The sequence below is a fragment of the Budorcas taxicolor genome, chromosome 11 (genome assembly GCF_023091745.1).
Source record: "Budorcas taxicolor isolate Tak-1 chromosome 11, Takin1.1, whole genome shotgun sequence".
Lineage (NCBI taxonomy): Eukaryota > Metazoa > Chordata > Mammalia > Artiodactyla > Bovidae > Budorcas > Budorcas taxicolor.
In genome coordinates this window covers 146,383,749-146,405,452 of record NC_068920.1, presented here as the reverse complement: position 1 = coordinate 146,405,452, position 21,704 = coordinate 146,383,749, and the positions used below count along the sequence as shown (strand labels likewise).

Here is a 21,704-nt window from a genome sequence, read left to right as displayed (position 1 = left end):
GGCGGCCTGGATCCCGGTGGCCTGAGGCGGTTACTCTCCAGCCTGGCTGTGTTCATTAATGCCTTTGTCTTTTTGCTCCTGACATCTCAACTTAGATTCTGTCATTTACAACCCCAACAGTCACTATCTTGGACTCTTCACACATTTGCATACAAAGAAACCAAAATCATTTTTCAAATTAACTCAAGGAATGGGTCTCTCTCCAAGAAGCTGTTCAAATGAAAGCATTTATTTTTATAAACATCATCTCCAGCCACTATATCTCTAATTGCACTTAAGACACTGGGGAAAAAAAAAATCTGTATTTAATCCTCTGCCAAGTTAAAAGAATATCCAGCAGCTTCCACTTTCTGTTTTAGATGGCTATTACCATTTAATTTACATTCTCTTGGTATAAAAATATGTTTTAAAAAATCCCAGACTAACACATAAACACATTTACCGGCACATTCTTAAAAACACAAACATGACCGAAGCCCATAGACGGACAAGAGGAGAGTGGCCTCTTGGGGCTGAGGCAGGGGCCGAGCGGAGTCGTGAGCGGCAGCGGGCAGGGCAGACAGTCCCAGAAGACCCCAGGCCCTGGTCTGCAGCCCAGAAGACCCTCTCAGATCACGGGGCACATCTCACAGTATTAGAAGACAACCACCTCTCACACTGGATTAAAACCAGGGGGAAGGAACAACGTTCTCAGGGAGCCACAGGGCACAGAAGTGCCCCGGGGCTTCACGTGGCCAGCCGGCCCAGCCCCAGAGTCTGACCAGAGGCCTGGGGACCACGGCCCAGTCTGGACTTCTCTCTGCAGACGTGAGGGTTCCCTGGGACTTGAGGGCCGCCTGACCCCGGCTGTGGCTAACACGCCCAAATGAACGATGATCTGGCGGGAGAGATGCACTGAGCTCCTCGGGGTCACACGCAGGGCCTGCTCCGGTCTCAGTGGAATGGCCGCCCCCGCCTGGGCCGGGACCTGAGATGACCTGCCGAGCGGCGCACAGCCTTCCTCTCCTGCCGGTGCAGTTTCTCAGCCTCCTGCTGCTTCCTCTGCTGCTCCGACTGAGAAAGAAGAGTACATGAGGACAAAGAAAGAGAAAGGACATGCCAACAGCCCTTTCTGGGGGCCCATCAGAATGCCAACGGCACGACCACCACCCTTAGCCCGGTTCTGGCAGGGACAGCAGGACCACTGCCAGCCGCCATGGTCCCTGTGAGAGCCGAAGCCTTAAATCCCCTGGGCTGGAGTGCGGCCTGGGCACGCCGGACTGAACCACACAGCTCAAGGCTGGCTCCTCAGCCCACATGCCACTCAGCTGCTCACGGGAGAGCCAGCCTGAAGAAGGCGCGATGGCTTTCCAAACGCCCACGACTTCTCTTGCGGAACTGTCCTTCACTGACAAGCCAGAGCCATTCAATAGTTTATTCACACTGTCTTAAAGACAAAGGAAGTCTTTCTGTGTCCCCAAACTGTGTAATAACCCACCCATGATTAACAATGCAGTCCCCTGGACCTAGCTCCAAAGAGAATCAAACTTGAAAGGCAGAGAGCTACCACTAAACACTGATAAAGGCTCGGCAGACACGTCAGTCAATCCCAAGTTCACGGCCGGAAGGGGCACATGGATTCTGGGATGGCTGCTGTGAAGGCACTGTTCTCAACACTCAGGTGAGAAAACCAGACCTCCTCCAAACAGTGTCACTAGTTTCACAGAAGAGAGCTGCATCAGTGTAGAATCTGCGCTGAAGGGAAGAGAAGCTTCGGAGTTCTAAGAATACAGCTCTGTTCCACCAAGTCTGGTTTGGAGAATACAAACCCCTAACTGTGAAGCTCAAAATAAAAATCTTAGCTGGTGGAACTAAAAGAAGGTCCAACTTTGACAGCAGTGGTGGGGCAACCACTTTCAGAGTTGAAAATGCTGCGTTAGAGACACCTGCACGGTCTGCCAGCCTGTGACCTGCCCTGCTCCAGGCACCTGGGGGTACTCATTCACATGTCCGCCTTGAAGAACAAGTCTCTATGTTCACTTATGGCCAGGATTATTCCACTTCTGTAAAGTGAAAGAGCTGGGAGGTGACGGAATCACGAGAAAAGAACATGATTTGTAAGACCAAAAACTGATGACTCTTTCCTATTCGAGGAAACCCTTGGACTGAGATTCTGAAGAATTGAGCACTTTTCCTATGTACCATTTTTCAAAGCCTTTTCAAAGTAACCCTGCCCCGTGTGCTCCTCTGTAGGTCATTCCCCGGGCCCCACCCAGCCCAGGGCGTGGTCCTTCCTGCCTGAGGCCAGCCCTGACCTCTCACTACAGGGTGAGGAACCTCTGTCAGGCCCCTCAGTCTGCCTCCTCCTGCAACGGGCCACAGTGACTTTTTGAAAATAGAAACGGTATGCCGGTCTCCTGCTAACTAGACCTTTTCAACTGTTTTCCACGGTTCTTAAGACCACGGTTAAAATTTAACCTTGCATACAGCCCTGTTGGACAGCTCTACGTGCCTTTCAGGCTACGTGTGAGGCCACAGTTGGCAGCCCCGTGATGGCTGTGCTTCACACATGGAGGCTCACTCCCACCCCCAGCGAGGCTGGAGGCTGGAGCCCTGCCCGCCCCCTGGGGCTCGCTGCCCCTCACCCAGCTGTCCCTCACTCCTCCGGCTGGGCCGGGTCCCTGACACTCCCAGCCCTGGGCCTCCAGGAGCATGTCCCACATTACGATGAGGTGACTGTACGTGATCTCCCTTCACAGGACTGTGGCACCCACAGCCACATCTCTGTTCTGTGTGTCCCTAGCACGTGGCAGAGAGCAGGCTGAGGCTCCTTTGTGAATGGAGAACTCAGAAACCAAAGGGAAACTGCAGGCTCCCTAGCAGAGCAGATAATGTTGTGTTAGCAAGCCCCTGAACACTGCTTATTTAATATTCTGTTTCTTCATATTAAGAAAAGTGAAGTTGTTCGGTCGTGTCTGACTCTTTGCGACCCCGTGGACTGTAGCCTACCAGGCTCTTCCATCCATGGGATTCTCCAGGCAAGAATACTGGAGTGGGTTGCCATTTCCTTCTCCAGGGGATCTTCCCGACCCAGGGATCTCCTGCACTGCAGGCAGATGCTTAACCTTCTGAGCCACCAGGGAAGCTCTCATATTAAGAAGCATCCCTTTAAAAATGCCTCTGGTCCAAGTAACTCTGGGAAATGAGGTACTAAATAAAGATAAACAGGGAGTGCTGGGGCTTTTTAAGTCAGGAGCTGCTCTCCATCTTTCATACGGACATCTGTTGTGGATTTCCCTTGGGGGTATGGGCTTCCAGGAGCCCCTCCTCCGTCTCCTGGAGCACACTCCATGAGGCCCGGCCCGTGGAGTCCCCACAAAGGCAGGTGTCTACACGTGAGCTCAGAGGTAGCAGCGATCCCTGCAGAAAAACCTCTGTCCAGAAACATGTGTGTGTTCAGTCATGTCTGACTCTTTCATGACCCCATGGGCGGCAGTCCGCCAGGCTCCTCTGTCCATGGGATTCTCCAGGCAAGAAAACTAGAGTGGGTTGCCATTCCCTACTCCAGGGGATCTTCCCCAGGAATCAAACCCGGGTCTCTTGCATCTCTTGCACTGGCAGGCTTTATCACTTTACCACTGCGCCACCTGGGAAGCCCCTGTCCAGAAAAAGAACTGTCCTTATCTCCAATCTAGAGAAGAGCTGTATTTGCAAGATGTTGCCACTGTGTGATCGATTCGTTACGAGTTAAGAGTCAACCAGCTTCTTCTCCTCCCTGTTCCTGTCCTGACTCCTTCCCCACATCCATGGCAATCCTATCTTGGGACGGGGCGGGGGGAGGCTAAATGCAAAGCACACACCTGCACCAGTACCTGGCTGGCCCAGGGCCCCTGAGGGAATGAACTACAGGGTATTTAAAAGTAGAATCTGGGACCTAATCCTAGTTTTGCCACTACACAATTTTAAATAATATTAAGGCATAGGTTTTTCTCCTTCAATTTGATTAAGATTTTAGAAAGTATATATGAAAATACTTGGAAAACTCGAGATTTTACTTGAATATATCACACACCTAGTATAAAAGGATTTGTATTAAAAAAAAAACACAAACAATAATTCCATAAAAATTCTTAAATAAAACTAAGATTTAATAGTTGAAATTCTATGAGTCAAAGGATGAAACAGGCATAAGTCGAACACCAACTGATGCATTCCCCAAACTAGTGTCAAAGCCTCTCCTAGACTCAACCGCAAGGCTGCTTTAAGTATTTTCACTTAAACGTTTCGTTTTTGTATTGCAGTTTAGTCACTAAGTTGTGTCCGACTGTTTGCGACCCCATGGCCTGTAGCCCACCAGGCTTGTCTGTCCAAAGAGTTTCCCAGGCAAGAATACTGGAGTGGGTTGCCAATTCCTCCTCCAGGGGATCTTCCAGGCCAAAGGATCGAACCCATGTTTCCTGCACTGCAGGCAGATTCTTTACTGCTGAGCCATCAGGGTAGCCCTCTTTTGTTTTTTGGGGTGTTGGGGGGAAAATCAGAGCCATCTTATTTCCAGTTTACCACCAATCATAAACTGATACTGACCTCAGTACCTTCCAACTGGGGAAACGTGGAGAAGGAGTATGCTTGCGTCCTCCCAGCTCACCCTGTGCGGCAGAGGGAGCCCTGGGCCGGGCAGCCGGGAGCCTGCGAGGTCTTCCCACAGGGGACCTGCGCCTGCCGCCCCCTCAGCATCGTGAACTTCACAGGGAATTAGGGAATGGTCGAGGGCACACAGAGACTCTCTAAGAAACTAGGCACAATGAGTTAGTCTGAACACACAGCCAATTTTGGCTTATTTAAATGAGAAATGTAAGATGCAAGTCTGCTGTAAATGGAGACAGATTTAACTGAAAAGCTTCTTACACACAGAATAAAAAAGTTCTAATGGAGGGAGTGGGAAGAGGGGGATTTGGGAAAAGGTGATCAAAAGTACAAACTTCAGTCACGAGATAAAGGAGTATTAGGGGTGTGATGTACAGTGTGAAGACTACAGTCAAAACTGCTATATTACACACAGGAAGGCTGTTCAGAGGGTAAACCCTTAGAGTTCTCATCACAAAGAAAAAAACAATATTTTTTCTTTTTCTGCTCTTTTTTTTTTGTATCTATATAATGAACAGTAACTAAGTAAAAAATATCCTTATCATTTGGCAGGCCTTCTGACGACATCAGAAAGAACTGTCAACAACCAGAGATGAATGAGCGGACGTTGTGAACACATTTCTCCGAAGGAAATGTATGAATGGCCAAGAGGCGCATAAAAAAAATGCTCTACCGTTGTTAGTCATCAGGAAAATGTCAATCAAAACCATAGTGAGATACCACTTCACACCCACAAGGATGACTACAATAAAGACCAACAGTAACAAGTATTGGCAAGGATGAGGGAAAAAACAGAACCCTCACAGACTGATGGTGGGAATGGGCAATAGTGCCATAGCTTTGGAAAACAGTCTAGTCGTTCCTCAAAAAGTTAAAAAAACAAACAACTCTAATGTCCACCATCAGATTAAGGGACAAGCAAATTGTGGTATGGGCTTCCCAGGTATTTCAGTGGTAAAGAATCTGCTGGCCAATGAAGGAGACATGGATTTAATCCCTGGGTCAGGAAGATCCCCTGGAGAAGGGAATGGCAACCCACTCCAGTATTCTTGCGCGGAGAATCGCATGGACAGAGGAGCCTGGCAGGCTACAGTCTATAATATCGCAAAAGAGTCGGACTCCACTTAGCAACTGACCAACAAAAAACTGGTATATTCACAGAATTAAATATTACTCAGTCGCAAAAATGAATAAAGCTTTTGTACAGGCTGCAACATGGGTTAGCCTTTACAAACATGCTAAGGTAAAAGAGGCTAGTCACAAAAGAAAACACGTTGTGTGATCTACATATACACACAATGTCCAGAACAGGCAAATCCACAGGCTGGGACATGAGAGGGTGGGTTTCCTTTTGGAGTGATGAGGATGGTCCAGATTTAGATGGCGATGATCGAGCACAGCATTTGGTGACTACTGAAAACTCCGGGAGTTGGTGATGGACAGGGAGGCCTGGCGCGCTGGGATTCATAGGGTTACAAAGAGTTGGACGCGGCTGAGCAACTGAACTGAACTGAAAAACCCTGAACTGTATATTTTTAAAAGGGTGGATTTTAGATACTTGTATTGTATCTCAATTTAAGAAAAGGATCAGAAGCGAAGTCTTTGTCATTCTTTCCCTCTTTGTGACAATACATACTAAGCAAGAACGACCAAATGAGAAAAAAATTTTTTTGAAAACTAAAACCATGGAGCTTCTTCACTCACCTGTTCATAGCAAATATTTAAACCAGCTTATTCCTCCTTCATTGTATGCCAGGTGTCATCAAAGGTGGCTTAGAAATGACTGTTGTTAAGTCAGTTTAGAATGGGGCCTACTGCGGATAGAGTAATTCGCCTCCTGAAACTATCCACCCTGGGCAAGCTGATTGCACTGTGATGAACACATGAGAAATCACCAGTTCTTGATCAAGTCCATGTGAGCCTGAACTATTCTTTCACAGCCGTGGATGGTCAGGACTTCTGTTTTACAAGGTCCCACCTCGGGTGACCCAGTGACCCCGAAACCATGCTGCGGCTCTTCACCAACAGTACCGAGCCTGGGGTCACTGGGGGCCTGCCTCCTTTGAGACACCAGACATACGCCTGGCTCTGCCAATGCTCTGCCTTGCAGTGTGCTTGCAACCCAGGAGGGGCTCCGGCTGAAGGGAAAAAACGCCTGAACAGCACACGCTTCCTCAACAGGGGGAAGCCTGGAAGGCAGCTCTGAGGTCAGACACACACAACACTGCTGGAAGCCTCGTCTTCCTTCTGTGAATTAAAAAAGAACAAGAGAAAGCACTTACCTTCTTTAATGTAAATGTCAGTTGTTTGCTGCCAACCGTGGTGTCGGATACACTCAATGTTCCGTTTTTCGCTTCAAGTTTCAACCGGTCTTCAAGGGTTTTACTGCAGGAAATTTAAGAGAATGACACATTAATTAGGGTTATGTTTTGATTTCCCATTAGAAACAAGCTTTAATTAGAATTGATCACACAAAGAATGACCTTTTACACATGTGGTAAAGACAGAAAATGGCATTTGTTTAACACAATCAATGGACAGAATTGCAGACACTCAAACCGTCATTACTCAGACTCAGCAAATAGGCAGTAGAAACAATGGCTGTCCCAAACACCCACTAATTAAGTGTTTTAAGTGGTGGTTCCACATATTTCAGTGCTTGCTATTTATGTTACTAAATCACATTTCTGAAGCCAAAATGCAAAGGAGCCATATTTCTGAAGCATGTAATTTACTGTAACGGTCAGAGGCACTTAAGCTGCTAAACCATTTTATACTAAATCCAGGCACCAGTTAGGTATGTGAGCATCTCAGCAACTCATTCACCTTCTACACAGCAGTGAACACAAAGCCTTTCAGGTCAAGCCACAGAGAAGTGCCATGAGAACTCTGACTTTTCCTTCACCCCTTAGCTTGTCGGCCACGCTCATTGCCCACAGCACAAGCAACTTGACACATGAGATCATCTAATGGCACTGGGCGCTGACTGAGCCTGATCCAGGGCCACCTCTCCTTTCAACTTCGTACTCGACGTACTTTCGGACACAATTTACCCCCAGCTCAAATTTCGCTTCGTGATCATGTTTCTAAAGTCTCTTTCTATAATCTTTGTCTTTGCTATGGTCTGCTGTGCCTGGCAACTCACTGCATCTATGACAGTCAAGATGTTGATTCTGATTTTGAATTTAGTACCAGTTATATAACACTTCATTACATGTTCTTATAACAATGCTTTATTATAAAAGCAGATCAGCGTTAACTTGCTTTAGAGCGAAAAAACAGAACTAAGCCTAAAGATAGATATTTTTAGTAAGTTTTAGATTGGGGGCAGGAGGAGAAGGGGACGACCCAGGATGAGACGGCTGGATGGCATCACGGACTCGATGGACATGAGTCTGGGTGAACTCCGGGAGATGGTGATGGACAGGGAGGCCTGGCGTGCTGCGATTCATGGGGTTGCAAAGAGTCAGACATGACTGAGCAACTGAACTGAACTGAATGTCAGCTCTAGCCCTCTGCATGTGTGCATATTCATTCATGTCCAATTCTTTGCGACCCATGGACTGGAGCCTGCCAGGCTCCTCTGTCCATGGGATTCTCCAGGTTAAGAATACTGGAGTGGCATGATTCATGTTGATGTATGGCACAAACCAACACAATACTGTAAAGCAATTATTCTTCAATTAAAAAGAAAAAAAAAAGACATTGGAGTAGGTTGCCATTTCCTCCTCCAGGGAATTTTCCTGACCCAGGGATTAAACCACATCTCCTTTGGCAGGTGGATTTGGGAAGCCCTCTAGAAAAGGTTAAAGCAATACCCTCACATCCCTGGGATGAAACTAGAAGAGAAGAGGAGAGGGAACCAAAAAGAATAAGGTTGTCTCTTCTATTCAGTTCCTTCCTCAAAAAAAACAAGTAAAAACACTTCCAATACTCCTTGCACCAACTTAAAACTGAATGCACCCTTTTCTAATTTAAAAGCTTGGCTGAATTTTAAAGAGACTGGTGGTGGTGGTACATTGTATGAAAGAGTCGTCTTTTTCCTGAAACACGATCTTTGGGACTAATTACTGAGAACACAGCTCCACGAGACAGTGATGCTCCTTTGAAATTCTGAAAGCCAGTGTTTGATGTTCACAGCTTTGAAAGCTCTACCTCTAGTTTACGACGACTAGTTAGTACTAAATATACCTTCCTTACATAATTTGAGACATAAAGTGGTTAGCATAGAAGTGGCAACTCTTTTCTAAGCAATAATGCTATTAAGAAGCACTTTTAAAGTACTTTTCATCTTCAAAGTTCTTAACAGACTAACTAATTAATCCTTTCAACATCCCTGAGACAGAATATAGATGGCAAAAAGGGAGGTAAGATATTCTATAACTTGCCCCAGGCCACAGAAGGATTCGAGTCTAAAACCAGGATACCAATTTAAGAATTTCTGGTTTCCAGGTGTGTGTCAGACCATGCTTGATTTATAAAGTTTTGTTCAGGAAATGTGTCCATTAAGTATTCTAAATGACAAGCTTCCACATGACAAACTGAGTGAAATGAAGGTTTGGTTTTGCCTTTTTTTTTTTAACCAGAATTCAAAAGTAAAGTGTAAACCGACTCCAGCATGTGTGACTCATGTCAGCCTCAGCAAATGCCTTTGGTCGTTCATTTCATTTTTGTTCTTTCTTTCCAGGGCTATAAACGCTGAGATTTTAAAGGTAACAGGAATTCTGAATAACTATGGAGCCACTGAGACAAGGTGGTACCCAGAGAATACTAATTTGGGAAGAAAAAGACTTTTCAAGTAAATTGTGGGAAATTACTACTCTTCTCAGGATGACCTAGCTCCTCCATGACAGGGCAGAGCAGCTCTGGTCTCCTCTCCGGGTACCTGGCCGTGCGCTTGTAGAGACTTGTCCTGTCTCGGCTCCCTGGAGAGACCTGAGCTTTGGAAGGAGCCGTGGCAGAGGATCAGACGCGGGGGCCAAGGCCAGAGGCTTCTGCAGTAAAGCAGGTCCCACTTTCTTCCCTTCAAAGTCAGCCTGTGAATGCGGCTGCAAACCAGCAGTCCCCAAGCCTGCTACCCGAGTGTGAATTTGGTCAGAGACGATGGAAGACCCGGCCAGACACCTGCAAACTGTCTACTGTGAACAAAGAAGAAAACGCAGGAGCCTCGGTGCTTGTCCTTCTCACACTCGCCCAGGATGGCTGGCCCTCCCAGTCCCGCTCCCCTCCCTGTCCTGCTCCCCTCCCTGTCTAGTCTTCAGGTCGGCTTGCCTCTGGCTACTTTCTAATTGACGGTCAAGTTAAGAATTTCAATAGAAAAAAAAAAAAAGCTTTTTTCATGATGACTGCGGGGACTGCCAAGAAGACAGATATGACACGGGCTATAGCAGGTGGAAAGTGAGAGAAGTACTCAGCACAGGATGGAGTGGACACGAGGTCAAGAACGTACATGATCAGTATGGCTGTATTAGAACAAAGAAGAGTGGGCATAAACTCCAGGGGGAAATACTAAGGTATTTATTAGATGCTCCAGGATAGCTGAATGATTTACTTCTTTGAGGCTCTAAAACACACACACACACTGATATTAAATTAATAATAATGCTCCTTCTTGGAGTTCTTAAAATCATTTTGTGAGGAAAGGGAGGGAGAGAGTGGAAGAAATCCATAAAGGCACAGAGAAGAGGTAAGTTAAGTTCAGTTTAGTCGTGTCTGACTCTTCGCGACCCCATGAACTGCAGCATGCCAGGCCTCCCTGTCCATCACCATCTCCCGGAGTTCACTCAGACTCACGTCCATTGAGTCCGTGATGCCATCCAACCATCTCATCCTGGGTCGTCCCCTTCTCCTCCTGCCCCCAATCCCTCCCAGGATCAGAATCTTTTCCAATGAGTCAACTCTTCGCATGAGGTGGCCAAAGTATTGGATGCTTTAGCATCAGTCCTTCCAATGAACACCCAGGACTGATTTTTAGAATGGACTTTTTGGATCTCCTTGAAGTCCAAGGGACTCTCAAGAGTCTTCTCCAACATCACAGTTCAAAAGCATCAATTCTTTGGCGCTCAGCCTTCTTCACAGTCCAACTCTCACATCCATACATGACCACTGGAAAAACCATAGCCTTGACTAGACAGACCTTTGTTGGCAAAGTAATGTTTCTGCTTTTGAATATGCTATCTAGGTTGGTCATAACTTTCCGTCCAAGGAGTAAGCGTCTTTTAATTTCATGGCTGCAGTCACCATCTGCAGTGATTTTGGAGCCCAAAAAATAAAGTCTGACGCTGTTTCCACTATTTCCCCATCTATTTGCCTGAAGTGATGGGACCAGATGCCATGATCTTAGTTTTCTGAATGTTGAGCTTTAAGCCAACTTTTTCACTCTCCTCTTTCAGAGGCTTTTTAGTTCCTCTTTACTTTCTGCCATAAGGGTGGTGTCATCTGCCTATCTGAGGTTATTGATATTTCTCCCAGCAATCTTGATTCCAGCTTGTGTTTCTTCCAGCCCAGCATTTCTCATGATATACTCTGCATATAAGTTAAATAAGCAGGGTGACAGTATACATCCTTGATGTATTCCTTTTCCTATTTGGAACCAGTCTGTTGTTCCATGTCCAGTTTTAACTGTTGCTTCCTGATCTGCATATAGGTTTCTCAAGAGGCAGGTCAGGTGGTCTGGTATTCCCATCTCGTGAAGAATTTTCCAGTTTATTGTGATCCACATAGTCAAAGGCTTTAGCATAGTCAATAAAGCAGAAATAGATGTTTTTCTGGAACTCTGTTGCTTTTTCCATGATCCAGCGGATGTTGGCAATTTGATCTCTGGTTCCTCTGCCTTTTCTAAAACCAGCTTGAACATCTGCAAGTTCACGGTTCATGCATTGCTGAAGCCTGGCTTGGAGAATTTTTATGCAAAGGTAGGAAGTCAAGAAACACCTGGGGTAACGGGCAAATTTGGCCTTGGAATACGGAATGAAGCAGGGCAAAGACTAATAGAGTTTTGCCAAGAGAATGCACTGGTCATAACAAACACCCTCTTCCAACAACACAAGAGAAGACTTTACACATGGACATCACCAGATGGTCAACACCAAAATCAGACTGATTATATTCTTTGTAGCCAAAGATGGAGACGCTCTACACAGTCGGCAAAAACAAGACCGGGAGCTGACTGTGGCTCAGATCATGAACTCCTTATTGCCAAATTCACACTTAAATTGAAGAAAGTAGGGAAAACCACTAGACCATTCATGTATGACCTAAATCAAATCCCTTATGATTATACAGTGGAAGTGAGAAATAGATTTAAGGGACTAGATCTGATAGATAGAGTGCCTGATGAACTACAGACGGAGGTTCATGACATTGTTACAGGAGACAGGGATCGAGATCGCCATGGAAAAGAAATGCAAGAAAGCAAAATGGCTGTCTGAGGAGGCCTTACAAATAGCTGTGAAAAGAAAAGAAGTGAAAAGCAAAGAAGAAAAGCAAAGATCTTCCCAGCTGAATGAAGAGTTCCAAAGAGTAGCAAGGAGAGATAAGAAAGCCTTCCTCAGCGATCAATGCAAAGAAATAGAGGAAAACAATAGGATAGGAAAGACCAGAGATCTCTTCAAGAAAATTAGATACCAAGGGAACATTTCATGCAAAGATGGGCTCGATAAAGAACAGAAATGGTAGGGACCTAACAGAAGCATAAGATATTAAGAAGAGGTGGCAAGAATACACAGAAGAGAAGAGGTAAACTGAAGGAAAATAAAGGAATCACCCCTCCATAGTCTGCATTAAAGGGGATACAAAGAGAGTAGAGAAATGAATCCACAGATAAATGGTGAATGTTAAGTACTTTGTTTTAAACATGTAACTTTGCAACACATAAAGGTTACTGAAAACTCTGAGTGCTTCCAGTTTGCACACATTGCTTCAAAGCCTCTACTGCAGCAGATGTAAGTTCAGGCAACCACTAGGTGTTAGCTCAACCTTCAGCTCAGTTAAAATCTGAGAAGGTTCCACTATTGTTACCAGTGTGGCGGGGACAGGTACATGAAGCCTTTCTGGAGGACAACCTGGCCACACTGATCACACACACCTATTATGACCCAGCAAACTCTATCGTCAGGTTATGGTCTAAAGAAATTCTTGCATGTGGGTACATATTTATAACTGTGAAAATGGAAGAGAAAATCAAGAAACAACCTAAATACTCAAAATTAGATATTATGGCCCATCCACCTTCTGAAATACTTATGCAGCCATAAGGCAAACCTCCATGCACTTACAAAGAAAACATTTCAAAACTTGTTTTTCAATGAAAAGAACATGTGACTTGGCAATGAGATTAGTGCGATCCAAAAGTGTACACATGAGTGTGTGCATACCTGGGAGTGACCAGGAGGTCACTCAGGACCTCAGGGAGGGAGTGTCAGGGGAGAGGAGACTGTTACCTTTCATCCTATATTTGTATTTCAGCGATAGCATGCTTGTGATAATAAAGTCATACATACAGCGATGATAACATGCTTGTGTATCAGTGGAGTACCGATTACTGGAGTAATAAAAGATTCTCTTTTAAAGAAAGAAAAAGTTTGAAATCAAACTTCTTTCAGAATTAGACTTTTAGTTCTTATCTACTATCAGTGAGAAGGAAATTAGCTGGCCACAGTTGTTTGATTCAAAGAGGATAAGGTTGCAGACATGATAAGCAACTCACCACCAGATACCAAAGTACCTGATGAAGATGAGTTCCTTGAAGGCAGAAAATCTCTTTGCAGAGAGTTAGACACAATTTAGTGACTGAACAACAACTACAACGACCACAGAGCAGGTGCTTCAAAGAATGTTTTCATGAATTGAGCTGTAAGGGCCTCCCGGTGTGTAGTATTTATTGCCTAAGGAGAGGAGCTATCATCTGTTATCGAAATCTGGAAAGCTATCCTAAGGACTCTTTCTCCTGAGTTTACCTTACAGACACCTCCAGCATGTACATCAGGTGCCCCAGACCAAGGCTACCCCGGTAACTGAAGGGGGTCACGTGCCCTGATTCCCAACAAAGGCCAGTGTGAACATCTTCTCTTTCTACCTAGAAACAGAGTCACTCCCACCCATCCTGAATTGTCTCTCTGGTTTCTGAAGATGGACCATCTCTTTAACTGGTAGCTCCTGGCCCCATTCGCTCCTGACTGCTCACCCAGTACAGCCCTACCAATTCAGTCCAGTCATTTCTTCACTCTGCCCTTTTCATGGTTAATTCCTCTCTGCATATTAATAAGACAGCTCTCAAGCCTAAAAACCCTTTCCTGTCAAGCTCTTGGCCTTGGTTCCTTCCTTTCACTGCCAGTATCTTGAAGGAACCATCTACACTAATTGTTCACAATGTTCTTTTTTCTCCCATTCCTTCCTTGATCTTGACACTCTTCCCACGGCCACGCCTCCATGTTGGGAACCCCCCCCTCCACCCGACATCGGTACCATGCCCTTCTCTGTGACATCCTCTCCACGCTCGGCTCTTTCCAGTCCCCCCCCGCCAACTTTTGGGCAACTTCTTAGTACTGTTTACTGCCCACCTTTTCCTTCAGCCCTCTAAATCAGACCTCTTAGCCCCAGGCTAGCAGTACATTCCTGACACCTCTAAAACCGTATCTATTACTTCGCATGCACTTGTATGCTTTTAGAGAAGTCTATGGTTTTCACCATAGACTTAAAAAAAAAACATTTGTTGTTCCCAAGGGCTTTATTCTGAGCCCTCGTTTCCTTGTATGCACTTCTGCAAAGTCTTTTTAAGCCAGGGTCTCAACCCCACGGGAAGGCTGCTATCTCTTAAACCAATGTCTCTGGCCTACCTCCTACATTCCCATTTGTCAGCCGAACATGACCAGGAGGACACATGGGTCTTGGAGACTCAATGTGCTGAATACCCAGCTCAATACGTTGAGCCTTAAATATGTTTTTCATTCTGTATCCTTTATCTCAGTGGCAACACTGCTAGACATTTCAACATCGCCCCACCTCCTTTGATATTAAATTAGTAATCAAACGGTATTGTAGTGTGCTTCTTCTTCTTAGACACGCTCAGGAATAATCTGGTTCAACACCTGTCTGCTCCTCTCCACCCCATGTCAGGCATTCATCACTTGCCCCTGGGATTGCTTTATTACACTTGGCTAGCTGATCTCATGGGCCCAGTTTCTCCCTGCATTTTCTCTCTAAAACTGCAGTATTTCACTAACATTTTCTGGGAAATAGGGCTTTGTTACACCTATGCTTTTATTTTCTACAACAAACATGCACTGCTTTTACTGTGTTAAGTATTTACATAACTGGGAGGAGGGACTGAACAGATCTGATCACAATAATCTTAGCCCCAACCTCCCCTGGCTCACCCGTACCTCAGCCAGGGCCAGGGCCTCACGCGTCTGCCTCCCCGGCTCCCGGGCTGTGCTCCCTGCTGCTCACTTGGTGCTCTCGCTGCACGACCACAGCTCTTCCCTCACCTCCAAACAGCTGTCCTGTTCATACGACCCCTTTGGCCAAGAAAGCCAGCTTTCCCACCCTGCTCTCAGCGTTCATCCTTTTTCTTTCAAAAGACCAGTTTCAATATGACCTCTAATTAAGATTTCAGTGAACCTCTAAAAATCCACCCCCTCTTCCTCGCACACGTTCCCAGGACTTCCGGATGCCTCACAGAGCCCCGGCGAGAGTGGCGGTGCTTCCAGCATGTGAGCCGGGCCCTTCCTTCCTACCCCCGGGGCCCAGGATGGCACTCTGCTCACCCGAGGTACCAGACGACTGTCTGACTGACGGATGGGTGGGTGGAGAGGTTGACATGTGGATGAATAAACTCAGGAGGAAAGCACAGTGCACTGGAAGGCACATAAGAATGTGCTGACAGACGTATGTGTTTATGTGACGCTCCTGTTACCAGGCTAAGCAATGGAGAGAACTCACTCTGGTTTTAAAAACTGAAATGGTTTTAAAGCTGAGCACGTCCAAGTGAACTTCCAAACATAATCCACTTGACTCCGATGCTGCGTTTTGCTGATTGCCTTGTGGTAACTCCAGGAATAAACGTAAGGAGTCACTTTAGCTCTCTGAAGGATAATGGTACAATGCTTCATTAAATAATATTATAACATTGTAAGTTCAGGATTTGCCAAAATAATCCAGTCAAGACTGGAATTCAACAAGGAGTGTGTGCCAAAACACCAGCAAACTGTGGGCTATTCCTACCAAAGGGTGCTTACTCTAAGCAATGGGCCTTTTAAGCCTGTGTAAGGATTATTACTCATACAGCTCTTCTCAAAACAACTATGTAACTTATTGATGCTTAACTTATTAAGAATGTATAACTGCAGTGTATTAGCTTGGCTATCATTTATTGTTAAATACTAAATGTACATCCCTTTTGTTTTCTACATAAATATCCTACCAAAGCTCACAGGCAAAACAAGAACGTGAGACAGTCTGGTCTTGTCTCCCACCCTCAAATTGCAGCTTCCTGTTACCATGGTTACACTGAAAACGACTGCTCCCAGACTGTCCTGGTCAGTGGTTTTCGGGTAAATGAGTTCTTTTTCAGCAGATCTTGGAAGAGTAACTTCCACGGCTGCCTGACAAGGAGTCAATGCATAGAAGATCCACTGGCCTCACAAGGGTTCATCAAGTGCCTACTCAGGTCCAGACACAGATTCGGAGCCAGAGGTAAAGCAAATAACGCAAGACAAAAACAAGAGATAATCTAACAAAGAAATTCACTCCATAGAAACAGATACGAAAAACAAGCAGTCTTCCCTCTGCTTCTAACTAGGACTCCAGGTAAAAATCTAAGAATGACAGCTACATAAAAAGCGGGGTTGCACACATTGCTGATGGAGACAGAAAGTGAAGTAGTCTTTTTGGAAAAAAGTTTGGCAGTTTCTCAGAAGGTTAGACATAACGTTATCGTGTGACCAGCAGTCCCACTCCTAGGTATGCAGCCGGGAGAAATGAAAGCATATGTCCATGCAAACACATATACAGATGTTCACAGCAGCACTGAAAGGTTGAAACACTAAGCAGACCCATCAACTGATATATGGATAAATAAAATGCAGCATTACCCATACCCTGGAATAAAGCTGAATGGAACAGACACATGCTACCACATGGATGAACATTAAAGACATCATTCCAAGTAAAGGCAATGGGACAAAATGCCACATATATGATAACATTCACATGAAATGTCACAGAAGACAAACCTATAGAGCTAGAGAACAGATCAGTGGTTGCCTGGGGGTGAGATGAGATGGAGTAAATGGGAGTGAATACTGACGGATGGGGTAAGGAACTCTGCTTGTGGGGCTGTGACGAAATGCTCTAAAACTGACTCTGGTGGTGGCTGTCCAACTCTGTGACTATACCAAAAACCAGTGGACTATGTACTTTATGTATGTGATAGTTATGTAAATTACATTTAAAGAAACTTGTTACCAAAAAAAAGTGAGGTTGGTAGGTAAAGAAAATCTCTTCGTGAGATATTAAACCTATTACTAGATTGTTTGTCTACTGACGTATCTTCTGTTAGGCAGAGCCAGAATTTCTAGATGCTCCTGGATCTAAGTTGAAGGATTCCCTCAACATTTTGTGTCTCAGACATTCGCTAGAAACTAGCAAAATAAAGATGAATGGGCATCTCTCCATTCCAGAAACAATTCAGTCTATCTATCAATGTCCTCCCCACCTTTCCCCTCTTCTTCTGTCTGAAAAAGCACAGTTTTCAAACCAGGAAGCTGGGGGTTAGAAAAGCACAGGGCACAGAACTGGAACAGCCCCTGTCTGATGCCTCATCTGCCTTGCTTGGCACCCCCCCGCCCTTTCCCCTTGGCCCCCCAGACCTTCAGGCTCTTCTTACAAGATTGTCTACTCTATTACATCCAGATCCCGTATATCAACACTCGGCCAAGAAATTCTCAAAGCAGAGAATTTCATGTGACTCTTATGTGACTTAGAGCTTATAAACACTGGGGGCTTAAAAACCTAACTCCTTACTGAGACACCTGACAACTGAGACTGTTCAAATAATACCATTTCTTTTTAACGATGACTTTTTTTTTACTGTAGTAAAATATTTAACCATAAAACTTACCATTTTAACGATTCTTCAGTGAACAGTCACACTGTTGTGCAACCATTATCACTATCCATTTCTAGAACTTTCTCATCATTCCAAATGGAAACTGCATAGCTCATTAAGTGGTGTCTCCCCAGGCCCCAACCCTGGCAACCACCATTCCACTTTCTGTTCCTGTGTACTCACCTATTCCAGAATGCCACTCTTTCTGATCTCTTTGTTTTCTTACATAAAGCTAAAAAAATTCCTGGCAAATTTTCCAAGTGACCTTTTAAATACTCAGATAAACTACGATGAGAGTAAACCTAACTGAAATATTTTAAATATAACTTTTTGTGAAAGAAGCTGTTACCTCTATAATTGCCACCATCATTTTTAAGAGTGTGGGTTTTGCAGAATCAGAGTGCTCTAATGTACGTATTTACCAATACTCCTGGGGCCACACCCTGCATCCTACTCTATGTAAACTATGCCTCAAAAAGTTGTTCAGAATCACTACAGTAAGGACCAGTGTATGTCCCCTCTGGCCTCGAGCTGCTACTGTCACATGAACTCCAAAGATCAAGATGACCCCTTGAGGGCACAGGGCCAGCCAGGAAGAGCAAGGCTGGACACTGAGCAAGCCAGGATCAGGGGCAGCATTACTCACTTCATCAGCTTCTGTTTTGTGGTTGAATCTTTGAAGCTTCTGAATTCCTCGCCAGCTTTGATCTCATAGAACTGCGGCTTGAGGACCGTCTGCTGATCCTCCCGGAGCTGTTCCTGCCTCTTCACTTTTTCCTCCTGTTGGAGAAGCCGGCGCTGTTTCCTGACCTCTGCGACCCAGTCTTTTTCATCATCTGAACTCTCAGAACTTTCTGCATCACTTGGTTTTCCTTCCGGTTCTTCCTCCTCTTCCTGAAAATAAAAATAGTTAAGAAGCAGCTCCTTTCCCTCTGCCAAAAATATCGACCCGTTATTTCCTTTTAAATAGCATTAACCTATCAGAGTCTGTGACATTGCGTTCATTGGAAAAAAGTCTTTAATAAAAGAAGATATATTCCTAAGCTGAAGGTCAAACAAATTACAGCTTTATTCAATGACTCTTCTAACCTATACAGAAAACTAAATATTACACAAATTCTAAATGATAAACAGTACATTACTTTTCCATGAAGTTCCTGTTGTTCTAAGAGTCTCAGTTTCTTCTTCCTTTTTTCACTAATTTTGGAAACAAGTGGATTCAAAAGCCTAAATTCTTCACTTTCTTCATCTACTTGGAAGTCAGGGTTCTCAAACATAACTTTAAATCGATCATCAGTGAGAATATTAGGAAGGCTCTGTAAGAAAAAGAATGTCAAAATTTAAAGTTAACATTAGATTAAAATCTGCCCAGGAAGATAGCTTAAAAACATCTTACTCAACAATTCATTAAAAAGCAACATAAGAAAATAATATCAAATGAAGCAACTGACAAACAATTAATCTCAAAAATATACAAGCAACTTATGCAGCTCAATTCCAGAAAAATAAATGACCCAATCAAAAAATGGGCCAAAGAACTAAACAGACATTTCTCCAAAGAAGACATACGGATGGCTAACAAACACATGAAAAGATGCTCAACATCACTCATTATTAGAGAAATGCAAATCAAAACCACAATGAGGTACCACTTCACACCAGTCAGAATGTCTGCGATCCAAAAGTCTGCAAGCAATAAATGCTGGAGAGGGTGTGGAGAAAAGGGAACCCTCCTACACTGTTGGTGGGAATGCAAACTAGTACAGCCACTATGGAGAATAGCGTGGAGATTCCTTAAAAAATTGCAAATAGAACTGCCTTATGACCCAGCAATCCCACTGCTGGGCATACACAACAAGGAAACCAGAATTGAAAGAGACACATGTACCCCAATGTTTATCGCAGCACTGTTTATAATAGCCAGGACATGGAAACAACCTAGATGTCCATCAGCAGATGAATGGTAAGAAAGCTGTGGTACATATACACAATGGAGTATTACCCAGCCATAAAAAACAATACATTTGAATCAGTTCTAATGAGATGGATGAAACTGGAGCCGATTATACAGACTGAAGTAAGCCAGAAAGAAAAACACCAATACAGTATACTAACACATATATATGGAATTTAGAAAGATGGCAATGATGACCCTGTATGCGAGGCAGCAAGAGAGACACAGATGTGTAGAGCGGACTTTTGGACTCAGAGGGAGAGGGAGAGGGTGGGATGATTTGGGAGAATGGCATTGAAACATGTATACTATCATGTAAGAAAAGAATCGCCAGTCTATGTCCAATGCAGTATACAGGATGCTTGGGACTGGTGCACGGGGATGATCCAGAGAGATGTTATGGGGAGGGAGGTGGGAGGGGGGTTCATGTTTGGGAACGCATGTACACTCGTGGTGGATTCATGTCAATGTATGGCAAAACCAGTACAGTATTGTAAAGCAAAATAAAGTAAAAATAAAAATTTTTTTAAAAAGGCACAATTTACTAAATTATTATGAAATTGTTAAAGAACCAATTTCCAGGCCTTCCTTCTTGCTTATTTCTTCAGTTCAGTTCAGTTCAGTTCAGTCGTTCAGTCGTGTCCGACTCTTTGCAACCCCATGAATTGCAGCACGCCAGGCCTCCCTGTCCATCACTAACTCCCGGAGTTCACTCAAACTCACGTCCATCAAGTTGGTGATGCTATCCAGCCATCTCATCCTCTGTCATCCCCTTCTCCTCCTATCCCAATCCCTCCCAGCATCAGAGTCTTTTCCAATGAGTCAACTCTTCACATGAGGTGGCCAAAGTACTGGAGTTTCAGCTTTAGCATCATTCCTTCCAAAGAACACCCAGGGCTGATCTCCTTTAGAATGGACTGGTTGGATCTCCTTGCAGTCCAAGGGACTCTCAAGAGTCTTCTCCAACACTACAGTTCAAAAGCATCAATTCTTCAGTGCTCAGCCTTCTTCACAGTCCAACTCTCAAATCCATACATGGCTACTGTAAAAACCATAGCCTTGACTAGACGGACCTTTGTTGGCAAAGTAACGTTTCTGCTTTTGAATATGCTATCTAGGTTGGTCATAACTTTCCGTCCAAGGAGTAAGCGTCTTTTAATTTCATGGCTGCAGTCACCATCTACAGTGATTTTGGAACCCCCAAAAATAAAGTCTGACGCTGTTTCCACTGTTTCCCCATCTATTTCCCATGAAGTGATGGGACCAGCTTATTTCTTACCCACAATCAAATCCTATTAACCTATTTCACAGCAAATATATATTACTTGGCTGCTGCACACAATGAGCTAAGAATGAGTGTTTGGGGCTAACTTTATGCTTAATATGTTGGAAAGAATTTTCTTTAGTTAACATTTTTTGATGTAAAAACATTTCTCAAGGAAATACATGGTTTTGAAACGTGGCTTTTTAAGCATGGCTACTACGCTGAATGAGAATTAGTGAGTCTGTCAACTTCAGATTCCAAAACCGGGAGAGGAAGCATGCACCAATAATAAATTAAGAATTAACATGGGGTAGTAGGGAAGCTGATGGTGTAAGTTTACTGACTCTGAGTTACTTGGAAACATAACGGATATTTCCTTCCCTTATAGGATAGCCTCATCAATTTCCCCCTAGGCCATTGCATTGTTCTCAAAGGATACAGTGCACAACTGTGATTTCAACATAATAAAGCTTTACGATTGACACCTACTTGGATAGCTCAGGACTGACGCTGAATTCCTTTTTATTTGTATCACTTCTGAACAGAACATTTTCTAGAAATGTTCTATAAACTTAGTGAAGTGAAAGTTGCTCAGTCGTATCCGACTCCTTGCGACCCCATGGACTATACACTTCACGGAATTCTCCGGGCCAGAATACTGGAGGGGGTAGCCTTTCCCTTCTCCAAGGGATCTTCCCAACCCAGAAATGAAACCCAGGTCTCTCGCATTGCAGGTGGATTCTTTACCAGCTGAG

General features: G+C 44.5%; 1 protein-coding gene across 1 annotated transcript in view; it reads right to left on the bottom strand.

Moving 5' to 3' along the window:
- Positions 1-201: 201 nt before the first annotated feature.
- Positions 202-21,704, bottom strand: part of NOL10 (nucleolar protein 10) — a 93,083-nt gene continuing 71,580 nt past the window's right edge. Inside the window, exons 18-21 of the mRNA XM_052648217.1 lie at positions 18,874-19,047; positions 18,378-18,625; positions 6,906-7,008; positions 202-1,053 (exon numbers count right to left, since the gene is read on the bottom strand). Coding sequence (XP_052504177.1) covers positions 934-1,053; positions 6,906-7,008; positions 18,378-18,625; positions 18,874-19,047 — 645 coding nt within the window. The 3' untranslated portion in view covers positions 202-933. The remainder of the gene's footprint in view (positions 1,054-6,905; positions 7,009-18,377; positions 18,626-18,873; positions 19,048-21,704) is intronic.